Source organism: Triplophysa dalaica, chromosome 19 (genome assembly GCF_015846415.1).
Source record: "Triplophysa dalaica isolate WHDGS20190420 chromosome 19, ASM1584641v1, whole genome shotgun sequence".
NCBI classification, from domain to species: Eukaryota; Metazoa; Chordata; class Actinopteri; order Cypriniformes; family Nemacheilidae; genus Triplophysa; species Triplophysa dalaica.
This window is the reverse complement of record NC_079560.1, coordinates 11,945,855-11,957,985: the sequence shown is the minus strand read 5'-3', so window position 1 is coordinate 11,957,985 and position 12,131 is coordinate 11,945,855. Positions and strand designations below refer to the sequence as shown.

At 36.3% G+C, this 12,131-nt stretch overlaps 1 protein-coding gene across 1 annotated transcript; it reads left to right on the top strand.

Moving 5' to 3' along the window:
* Positions 1-2,257: 2,257 nt before the first annotated feature.
* On the top strand, positions 2,258-11,153 carry LOC130407442 (hydroperoxide isomerase ALOXE3-like). Its single transcript, XM_056730273.1, has 15 exons — positions 2,258-2,569; positions 4,454-4,641; positions 6,193-6,406; positions 6,517-6,598; positions 6,862-6,951; positions 7,047-7,162; positions 7,299-7,471; positions 7,553-7,696; positions 8,450-8,653; positions 8,802-8,888; positions 8,972-9,141; positions 9,259-9,380; positions 10,360-10,460; positions 10,585-10,755; positions 10,896-11,153. Exons 2-15 carry the CDS (start codon positions 4,483-4,485, stop codon positions 11,073-11,075), a joined length of 2,013 nt encoding a protein of 670 aa, XP_056586251.1. The 5' UTR covers positions 2,258-2,569; positions 4,454-4,482; the 3' UTR covers positions 11,076-11,153.
* The last annotated feature ends 978 nt before the right edge of the window (positions 11,154-12,131 follow it).

Sequence of the window (12,131 nt, the reverse complement as noted above, 5' to 3'; positions counted from 1 at the left end):
CATAATACTGTGTGTGGGTGGGTGCCTGTGCATGTCAAAGAGAGAAGTTTTGGTTTGTGTCTAAATGTAGACTAAATATACTTGCGCATATTTTCTACCATTACAAGATAAACACTTTCTTTAAAAAATATTTTTTATAAAATGGCAAAAAAATATTTATGCTATTTCTAGACAAAGGGAAGATAATCAGTTGATCACAATATAACTCTCTACTCTCTCTCTTAGCAAGCCTAAATCCTTAAATTTCTATAATTTTTCATAGTAAATCAACTTATTTGAAATGTGGCCCACAGTCAACATACCGATCTTGGACCATACACCTCCCATCCACAATTGGCCCAACTGTTACACATTGCCCATACTTGGCTGACATGTTGCATGCCATTGCCGGCAGTGCAGTTCTGAGGCCACATTTTGACCGAGTCCGTCTGCTAACCACCTAAAAACTCTAAAGACACCGAGTGTTTTGCCAAAGCAAGTAAAGTTTACTTCATAATCTTCACATTTACTCCTAGTTTTTCAAAATGTCTAAAAATGTATTTACATCTTGTTTACACAGTGAAAACATTTTTGAACAAACTTGTTGTGTACACTTAAATGACACTAAAAAGTGGACCAATTTAGTCCCAAGCTGTCTTCAAATCGTACACTTCCAAGCATACTACTAGTACCCTGCCTGCACCCTCAATGCTAGTTTGAAATGATCCCACTGTTGACAATACATTGACATTGTCTTTGGGATGTGCAAAGGCCCCCTAAACATTTATTTACTCAACCGAACTTGAAGTCTTACTCCAGCAAAGCCGAACTGTGTGAAGCAGTGGGTGGAAAACATACATGATAATGTCATCACATGTCTGTCAGTGCTGCGAAATAGTGATCAGTGTGCTACAGTGTCATGAATAAGATTAGAATGTGCATTTATTTGTAAATATTTTTTATCACCCTATGTGTGCGATTTTTCATTGACAGGAATTTTACAGCATGTAATTCACAAATACACAAAAAATCATTAATATTCAATGCAGTCGAGCAGTCATCGCATTACTATTTTAAAATTAAGTGTTTAATAACATTCTTCTATGCTGTTACCATGCATTCAGCTATTTTAAGGACTATAATAACAATGCACTTAAGCAGTTCGAAAAATGATCAAGCTCTATAAAATACCCATAGTTTACAATTATATACACTTTCACTACAATAAAACCATGTGTTATTTCCATAATGGGTGTTTAAAAGTCATATATGTTTCAAATTAAATTTGTCCAGTAAGAGAAAACACAGGACTGTAGTAGGTATAAAGCTATTTATTATTCTGAATGTGTATTTGGATGGGAAATATATTTAAAGAGTTAAAGAGATAAACAACCTCAGTTTCGAAGCGCATACTGCACACAAACATACAAATGTTTTTTTAAAAGAAAGGCACTTCATTTCGCATTTTCGATCCCACCCATTGCTTACTCAATTATTTTGGGTCAAGAAATTGTGAAAACTGAGTTAAGGTTAGCGGATTCAGCCATTGGTTTTAACTATGTTGCTATGCTACCGGAAAAAGCGACACACTGCTTCCCTTGGCGGATACAGAAAATGGGATAAAAGGTCCATTCGGTGCTCTCACTATCGCTGCCTTGATTCTCGGTCAGGGAACCAATTCTTTTTTCAACTGATATAGTCCTATAGTTAATTGATTACAGTAACAACAACAATAAATAGGAAGAAATTCTGAGGCCTTTTAAGTTAAGCCTGATGAAAAAAAGTGTTCACCAACAAGGCGACAAACCACATCACACACTCTATACCACTAACGTTACAGTAGGCCCTTTCACACATTCAGTCTTTGTGACAACGGAAGTTTAAAATGTTTGCGTGTCATGTGATTAATATAGTTAAAGTTTATGTTTTCTCTTTAAATGTCGTTTTTTTATTTGTTAAATGACTTTTTGTGAGTTAAAAGATCGTCACAATCGGTCTGTTTTGCAGCAGCTCCATGCATTACTAAATTCGGTGAGCTATTGAGAGGCTCCATGAACAGCCATTGCTGTAAAAAAAACGTTCCACTGGAGTCAACAGAGTTGACGCAACTCTGTCTTACTGGCTCTGGTCTTAACATGCAGCCTCACAAATGCGCAGATCTTTATCACCGAAAATACACGAAGTGCAAATCTACATTTGCAATGTACTTCATTGTTAATAGCGTGATCTAAACATCAACAACATTCGTTCAGATATATAATGACAACCTGCCATCTTTTCAAACATAGGTTGTAGCCTATTGCAGTTATTTATAAGGAAACGTCTGCGCCATATTACAGGTAGTTTTGTGTGAACGTTGTCTCACCAATAAATTGACAGAATGCCTTTGCAACAACAGTACATTTGTGTAATTATCATAAAATCCGCAAAATAACTTTTCCAGCATTGCTGTGTGAAAAGGGCTAATGACACTAAAGATATTGAAATAAGGAAGAGCAGTTCATGCACACACACGAGAGGCGGAGTGCATTAGTGCATAAACTAAAAGTGTACGGTGCGTTTGAATTCACATCTTCAGGGACTTCACCAGGTAAGTTCATGCGATTTTACTTGCAATGACCTTCTGTGTTTTCTGAGACCGCTAGTGTAAAACTGAGTTTTGTATTTTAATCTGGCCTTAATTTATTTAAACTTTGTAAATATGCTGGAACTGCAGATCCTTAATGTTAATTTAGCCTGACGTTACACAATCAATCCTTTTAATTTAACTCATATTTCAATCTACGTTTCAAGTTCTGTTTTGAATAGCCTAGTTGCACTTATTATTATATTTTTGTTGTATGTATTTAGTTCTTAATTAAGTCTGGCACTTTTTATGTAAACTAAACCAAAAGGAAGGGAGATTTGCAGTGTTCTTAATCAGTAAAGAGTTTAGTTTCTGTCATTTACAACATAACACTGAATTATTTCTATATATTTTTAATAACACAGTTATTTCTAGATGAAATGGTGTGGTGATGATGTATGAAGTAGTATTTACAATTCAAATTTGTAATGCCGTTTTTTTCAGCTCCATATGCAAAAATGTGCAAATTTTAGCTTTGAGGTTTCTGAGAGTTCACTTCCTAAAGGTCATAATGACACAGAGACTTAATACTAAAACGCACATTTCACTCTAAAGAAAAAATATTAAAGGAATATAAATGTAAATATTTATATTTAGTCAGATTCGCCTGCACAAATCAAGATCTATTAAATCACGAGAACCCTTTAATAGTATTAATAACCAGATAATAATAATAATTTACTAATTTAAGTAGCTATTCAGTATTGTCTTATTGGTCAGCAATGTGTGAACACTGCAGATATTACAATGGATCCTAAAGCTGACTTTGCATAAATCCACCAAAACAAACATCAGTGAGGTGGCAGATCTATAATTAGTCTACAAATCTACATAACTCATCACCTAGAAATTATAAGGTTCTCTTTCACCATCTCGTGTTCGAGGTCCACCTATGGCAGGGGTGTCCAATGTCGGTCCTGAAGGGCCACAGTCCTGCAGAGTTAAGCTCCAACTTTGTTTAACACACCTGTTTTGAAGTTTCTGTCCTCTGCAGAATCATCTAATTGCACCAAGCCTGGCTTTGACAGACAGGGGCACGTGCCCCATACCAGGATAGGGTACACCCCCTAACCAATTTGCACGCGCTACCTTACGTGACCTCTTCGCTCTAAGACGTCCTGCATGTTGCCTCTAAATTGACCGCTAGATGGCACCATTGTACTCTCAGTACTCTTGTGACAGCTTCGCAGTCTGTGTCGGCCCTCGAATGGGTTATTCGCTCTTTGTCTGTGACATATAACTAAGCATTTCACCATGCATCATATATTTCATCTATGTGCACTGTCAGGATTATTTATGCGGGGATGTTTTCAAATGTCATCAAGAACACGCGATGATGAAACAGAACAATAGGTTACTGTTTGTAACCCCAGTTCTCTGAAACATGGAGTGGAGAGATCCTCCAACTTTGCCCCGCTTGCTGTACGAGAAGCGCATTTGCTCACTGAGGTGAGTTAGTGCGTACAGGTGCCTTTATGCATTAGGTAAGGGGGAGTACCACTCACCTGGCATAGGGCACGCGCTCCTGTGCTGTCTGCAGAGGTCAGGTACGGATGCCCTTCCCATAGGTGGATCTCTCCAGTCGATGTTTCAGAGAACCGGGGTTATGAATATTAACATATTGATCTGTCTGCATTCTGAGCAGTTTTGAGATAAGCTTCAAAGTTTAACATTCTGTACGACTTACGTTCCCTATAACCCAGATATTCCATATGTTTTGTTTCATATTACAAAATATTCTATTCCAATAATATTGTTTGGCTTTTTCGAATGATTGCATGTAAATGTGTGATTTCTTATCTTCATTCAGGCCTTGCTTTTGACTTGCAATATGACTCTCAATTCTAGGCTTCTCCTTTTAAATTCTAAGGAACCTCATGATGAGCCAAATGGATGAATTTCATGTGACGATTCGAACCTCCACATTACCTCTATCAGGAACATATGGCAGTGTTTGGATCTCTCTGGTCGGTACTCTTTGCGAGACCCCTCCAGTGAAAGTAAACCCAGAACAACATCGCCTCCTGCCAGGCTCAGTAAGACCTTTGTTCTGCACTGTAACAAAGGCCTTTGTTGTAAATGTATCACATCGCTCTAAATACAGATATAATCAGAGTAAAATGAAAAGCAAACGAACAGGAACAGTTTTTCTCGATTTCATGAAACAATTCACAATTTTCTGACAGCTAACAACACATTCTCATGACAATACACCAATTTGTTAGATTAGATTAGATTAGATTTAACTTTATTGTCATTACACATATACAAGTACAGTGTAACGAAATGTAGTTTAGGTCTAACCAGAATTACATCTAGCAAGTGCAGGATATACAGTGTGAATAAATACAGAACACAATATTAGGAAAATACTATACAATGGGCATGTACTATGAAAATATGACAGTCGGTATGTACTAGGAACAATATAAACAGAAGGCTATATACTGTGAACATTAATGTACAGGTGTTTATGAACAGATAACAATATAGACTATACAATAGTGCAAGTGACTTGAGTGTGCATAAGTTACAGACATTAGCTATTATGTTACAGTTATTATACAGTTACAGTGCAGTAGATGAGTTAGTGCAGTTATTGAAGTTACAGTGCAGTAGATGCGTTAATGCTGTTATTAAGGTTACAAACCCAAAATGGCATACATTTATCCATCAGTAAACATTCAATTGCAAAACTGATAACATTAGAATCTCGGGATAATATCAATAGTAGCACAGGCAATTGTGCATCCTGGAATCATCTACTGGGCTTTATACTACTTACTGTAAACATACAGTTTAATTACAGTACAGACGTAATATGAGAGAAATTTCATACTTCTGTATCCAGTAAACTGTGGCATGTGCAAACCCTTTTTACCTGATCTGTATCTTTGCAGAGAATGCCAAATTCTTTTTACGAAATTGGGCCAAAGGTGCAGAGGATGCCATATGTTTTTACATTACCTTCTATTGACAAATTGCTTCACTGTATTGTTTCACTTATCTTCTCTGTAAGTCGCTTTGGATAAAAGCATCTGCTAAATGACTGAATGTCTGAATTTATATTGTTCTTTGTTCTTTGGTTTTTGAACTTTTGCTGTCTTGTAAGTGCATCTTCATTTACTTATTTTTTTCCCTAAAGCTCATCCTTGCACTTTGCTCTATCTGCACTCTTTTATGTTGTATATTCTTATAAACACTAGACTGTCAAATTATTCATGAATCCCAATAAGAGGTTTTAGTAACAGTGTTTTGAATTGATCTCACCAGTGTCTAAGACTATATTGCAGTGTGGATGATTTTGAGGACTTGTCTGCCTAAAAGTTAATTTTTTCAGCAAGTTTGAATGGTTTTGAGAATAGACCTTCATTTTGACCTGAAAATAGGATGTTTGGGGAATTGGGTGTGATGTGATGGAATTTTGTTTACTGTTTTGAGAAAACGAGGTTTCAGCAGTCGAGAAAAACTGTAAGTTTTTAGATAAAAATATAAAAAAGATTATAAAAAAGATTTTCATTATAGGACATGAATCTAAACATCTGCTAAATGAATAAGTAAATGCAAATGGTTATTCTTTGAAACAGGCCTATACCATTGTCATCATACTTACAAAGGAAGTTGGCAAATTGGTTTTGCTGAAACTGCGTCTTGAGGCTCAGCCTGGTTTTCCGGACCTGAACTGGCACTGTCAGGATGTTGAGGTGAGACGGCATTCTGAAGATCCCAATGTGGACGTCTTTCCTTTGGATAAATGGATTCAGAGCGCAGACGGCTATGTTGAGCTTCGAAACGATAAAGGTGAGACGTTTCTGTTTTCAGTAAGAAAAATTGACCAAATTTAACCCCCAAAATATTCTGTTTATTTACACTGTAGTTTCTTAGATTTTTTTTTTTTATAACATTCTTAGTGTGTCTGAGAAAGGAGGAGACATTGGCAATCCTAACAGCTCACAGGGAGAAGACTCTTGAGATTAAACGGCAGTATATCAGGTGCAACGTTTTTACTTGTATTTTTTTTAGTGTTATTTAAGGTATAATTCACCTTAAAATTGAAAATTCTGTCATTATTTACACGCCCCCTTGTCATTTAAGACCTGTATGACTTTCTTTCTTCTGCAGAACACAAAAGAAGATATTTCAAAAATGATGATTGGTCCCCATTGACTTGCATTGGTTTTGTGTCCATACAATAGAAGTCAATTGGGACCAACTGTTTTCAAAATATCTTCTTTAATAAGAATGTTTGTCTGTAGGTTTGGCACATTTCTTGACGGCGTCATTAGTTGTGTGGACATGCCCAGTGAGGCAGCGCTAGGCCCCAACCTGACTTACATTCGTAAAAAGTATGGTTTACTGATCTTAATCTCAAAGACTAGTTATTTTTTATGGATTAGTTATGAATTTGACAATGAAATATTGTCCTTCACTTGTCTGTCAGTCCAGGCCCCATTGTGCACTATCTAAAAGGTTTTACTGAAAGAGGAACCTCTTGGAATAGTCTACAAGAACTTGAGACATTCTTCCTGTTCAATGGAAGAGAGAACACAGTTGCAAGTATGAAAAAATACATTACGTCAAATGAATTACCACAATATCTACTGCGTAATATGCAAACGCTACAAAAACATTGATCTCTCAACTGTGTTTGTGTTTTAGTTTGATAATTCCTTGTCATTCATTTCACTTGCAGAATATGTTCAGGCCCATTGGAAAGAGGATGCATTCTTTGGGTATCAATGCCTCAATGGCTCCAATCCACTGTCTGTCAAACAAATCCGCAGCCTGCCACCCAACCTGGCTGTCACTTCAAAGATGGTCAGATCTTTTTTGCCGAAGGGGTCTTCCCTGAAGCGTGAGATGGAGGTGTGTTCGTGTGCATGTGTGATAAACAATGAGGCATTTGGATTTTTTAAACTTTAAATGTAATTGTTGCATATATCACAGAAGGGACGTGTTTATCTTCTGGATTATGAGATTCTGGATCAGTTGCCTGCTAATACTGTCAATGGCAAGCAGACGTACTTGACTGCTCCTTTATGTCTGCTGCATTTCAACCAAAATGAAGAACTAAAGCCAATTGCCATACAGGTATGAGTTTTATAGAGGTCACATAAAAATACATTTACAAAGTCGACCTGTTCTGTGGTGTGAAATGTTACAGGGCTGTACAAGTACTTGAACAGAAATGAAATAAAAACATGTGCAATTTATAAGCTGTATTATATAAATTGTCCTTTTTATGCAAGATCAATTTAGGATCAATAAGGATGTAAAGCAAAAATATTGCTGTACTGCAGTAATTTACAAGACCTGCATAACAAGTAACGATATTTAGGCATTTGTTTACCATCATTAATATCATACTGTAAATCAAAAACTGACTCTAACGTGTGGTTTACGCCATAGGGTTTACAGTATTATGCACTTGACAATAGCTTTACATAACTTAAAAAGTCAACGTTCAACGACATTCGTGCCATAAACATTAAATCTATTCATTGTGTTCATGGACATGATTTTCTCCTTTTTGTGTCACTCAGTATGAATTTATTGCAGGAAATTCGTGTTCATGAACACAAATCAAATTTCGTAACTAAATGTCACAAACTGACGTGAGACTGGGTTGTCATATTATAGATGTTCGTCAAATGTATTGGTGGTGTTAAATGTTAATGGTTTAAATTTAATTTAGCTTTTTTGTCTTTATGATGTGCTTGATTATTGATCAAGCTGCTAAAATCCTGTCCTGAAATGCATTTTTGACACTGCATATAATTTAAATGTAAAAATCCATTTCAGTGTCAAATCTTGAGCATGGAATGATTTGTTTTCTTATTTCAGCTTCAACAGGCTCCTGGTCCACAGAATCCTGTTTTCTTGCCTTCTGATTCTGCAGCGGATTGGTTGTTAGCAAAGATGTGGGTGCATAATGCAGATTTTGTAGTCCATCAGCTGCTTTCCCACCTCTTGCGGACTCATCTTGTAGGAGAGGTGTGTTGTACCGCCACACTCAGACAGCTGCCAGAGATTCATCCACTTTACAAGGTACAAACAAACAAACAAACCTTGAGATATGTTACAAAAAAGAATGAGACTTTATCTTATTATTTCAGTTTTTTATCTTATTATGATTTGACCTGGATGCTAGATACTTTGAATTCCTAAGCTGTTAAAAACACATTTTGTTTTTCAGCTCCTCATGCCACATATACAAAGTACCCTTCAGATCAACATTCAAGCTAGAGCAACTCTTCTGGCCCAAAATGGTGTTTTTGACAAGGTTCCTTTAATGTGTGTGGGGGATAATAAGTAGATCCATTCATACTTGAGAGTTCGTCTGAACATTTTTCTCTCTCTATGAAGTCTATGTCTTGGAATCTGGAGGCAGTAAAGCTGCTGCTTGCTCGAGGAACTCAGTGTCTGCGCTATAGCTCGATGTGTGTGCCAGATGACCTGGGATGCCGTGGACTGGATACACTCCCTATCTGCTATTACGCACAAGATGCTATCAGGGTGTGGGATGCTCTATATAGGTACTTATGGAAGACTGATGTGGTTGAATATTTATCATTTTACTCTATTATGAATGAGACATTGATATATGTTAAATATGAAGTGTGAGAAGTGAATACATGTTTTGTGTTTCCCAGGTTTGTTAAAGGCTGGTGTAGTTTGTATTACTGTAATGATGAGGACGTCCAGCAAGACTGTGAGCTGCAGAACTGGATTAGAGAGATCTTCATGGAGGGATTTCTTGGCCTTAGTCACACAGGTTAACACCCTAAATAAAAACATACAACTATCGAATTGGAATTATAAGGTTCTTTATTATAATCTTATCATTTTTGTCAAAATTGAGTTATTCAATATGATTTATTCTATGCCTTATTTACGTTTTTTCTTTCTTTTTTATGTTACATTTTGGGACATTTTTAGAAAACAAGGTTTATATGAAAAGGCTTCAAAATGAAATGCAAAACGTTGAATTTGTAAAACTGCTCAGAATACAGATACGTAGAACCTTATAATTCCAAGGCGACAAACATTTTGTTTTCAGCAACAAAACTTCTAATGCCACATTCATTTGCTATTTTGACAGAGAACTAACAACATTGAAATTTTAATTGAACTTTGTATATGTATTAATAAACACTGAATATATGTCTTTCACTTAACAATAAAATAGAATTTTAACAAGAAATAAAAATTTAGAAAGAAAGAAGGCTTAACCCTAATAGAGAACTTTTTAACGCAGTAAAAGGGAAAACATAAAAAAATGTACTGATGGTTTCAGCGGCAACAACATAAACAAACGTTATGTGGCCCAAACTTAACCTCAGCAAAGAATAAATAACCGCTGAGCAGTTTAATTTCTTTTAATAAAATGTATATACAACAAAATACTAATATAAATCAAATTTATAGTTATAATATAAAAACAGACCGAAAGTAAACTTGCATCCGATGAAACTGTCTATAAGCTGTTGACAGCTTTACCAATAAACAGATGCTGTATCATAATACAATCATTATAGCTCTGAGATCATTTTTATAAGATATGCAAAACATATAAGATATTTCATACATCCAAATGATATGTAAAAATTGTATCCATGTTCATTCATGTAAATTTTATCCTAAGCAATAGTCAGCCCTAGATTTCTATTTATTGCCGACATGCTGTGTAGCCCTGTCCTAAAAATCCTGCTTCATATCACAACATCGCTTTTCTTCCATGTCATATTATCCAGGAATCCCACAGTCATTTCAGACTACTCTTGAAATGTGCAAGTTTGTCACCATGGTGATCTTCTCCTGCTCAGCGCTTCACTCAGCTGTCAACTTCTCTCAGGCATGTACAATCTTCATATAAGGAGCCCTAGTCACTTCACTTAGCTTTGATGCGATGGTTCACTCAAACATGAAAATTCTTTCATCTTCCTTTGTGTTTTGTCCATCCTCACCTCAAAATTTAGCTGGATTACAACCTTTGGATACCGAATAGTCCAGCAGCCATGGTACGGCCTCCTCCTCAAACCAAAGGCCAAATATCGGCAGATGAGCTTCTCTCCTTTCTTCCAGGAGTGAATTCCTCTTGTCATGTCCTAAGTGTCTTGAGTTTGCTGTCACAGCGTGCCACTGACTTTGTAAGTTGTAGTTGATGTGTGTCAGTTTCCATGAATGTTCTTTTCATACAGCTGCATACCAATCCAATTCTATGTCAACATGCATGATTGTGCTGTACTGTGCAGGTGTCGTGCTTATCTAGCTTGTCCTTTCTCTCTAGGTGCCCCTGTGCCACTATAAGGAGTGGTACTTCCGCAGTGGCGCCATCCTCAGGCTTGTGAAGAAAGTACAGAAGGAGTTGAAGAAGATAGCAGGAGACATCACAAAAAGAAACGCACAGCTGGAGTTACCCTACACTTATCTGTCCCCAGATTATATTGAAAACAATCTGGCCATCTGAGTCCAACAAATCAAGCACTTTCTTCACGTGTTTTCTGAATTTTTAGAAATATCACAAGTAAACATTACTTAAACCCTGTGTAGTGTTAATTATTATGTACCACTGTATTCTTTTGAAATTATGTTTTTTTCTAATGTGATAGTACGTGCGAATCAATGATTTTGTGGGGAACAAAATCACCAATAACCCAAAAAGTCTGATAAATATTAGTTTCTGTTTTGCACTGGAATGCTAGGGTAATCCAAAAAGGTCTGATCTAATGAATTTATACAACATTCAAACCGAATTCATGTATTTGTCACGGAAACACAGGACACGCGCACCCTCTAGTGTACAATCAATGCTAGTGTCATGTCAAATAAAAGGTCAAAGGTGTGTGCGCGTCATCCTTGGAGAGTGTGCAGAAACGGCTCTCACTAAATCCTTTGTGTTTCGAGTCACACCAACCGCAATTCGTTCACTATCAATGCAATGTTGGGCTGTGTACAAGTTAAAATGTAAGATTTAAAATACTACATACGATATATGGTTTATTTTAAAGGAAGCCTTTGTGTGAGTGACCAGGGGGAACACAGAAGGACGTTTATCCTTTGTAATGATTCAACTGTAGATGATACATCTAGGAGGTGCCTTGGACAACCAAAACGCAAAGTCTACAAGGCCTCCTAAACTTTTATTCACTAAATAAAACGCGTAGATTATATTTAAAGAAGCATACTTAAAATACCTTATTTAATACAGTCAATGGGTCTCAATCACTAATAATTGTGTGTACTTTTTGTATTTATACGCACATTTGAACCTACTACGAAAAGTGTCCGCCTAATTCTTTACTTTACCGATTCGTGATTTTCAAGTCAAAGTTCCTCCAGGCAACCCAGTACGAGGCTATCTTCAGACGCTCTCTCGCAAGTAAGTTATTAGTGCTATTAGTCTTACCCACATTTAATTATTCTTTCACTGTATATGATGAAATAATTTCCCTAATTTATCTACGCGTTATTATATATATATCATTTAAAATATATAACTTATCCTAAGATGAAATGTTCATTT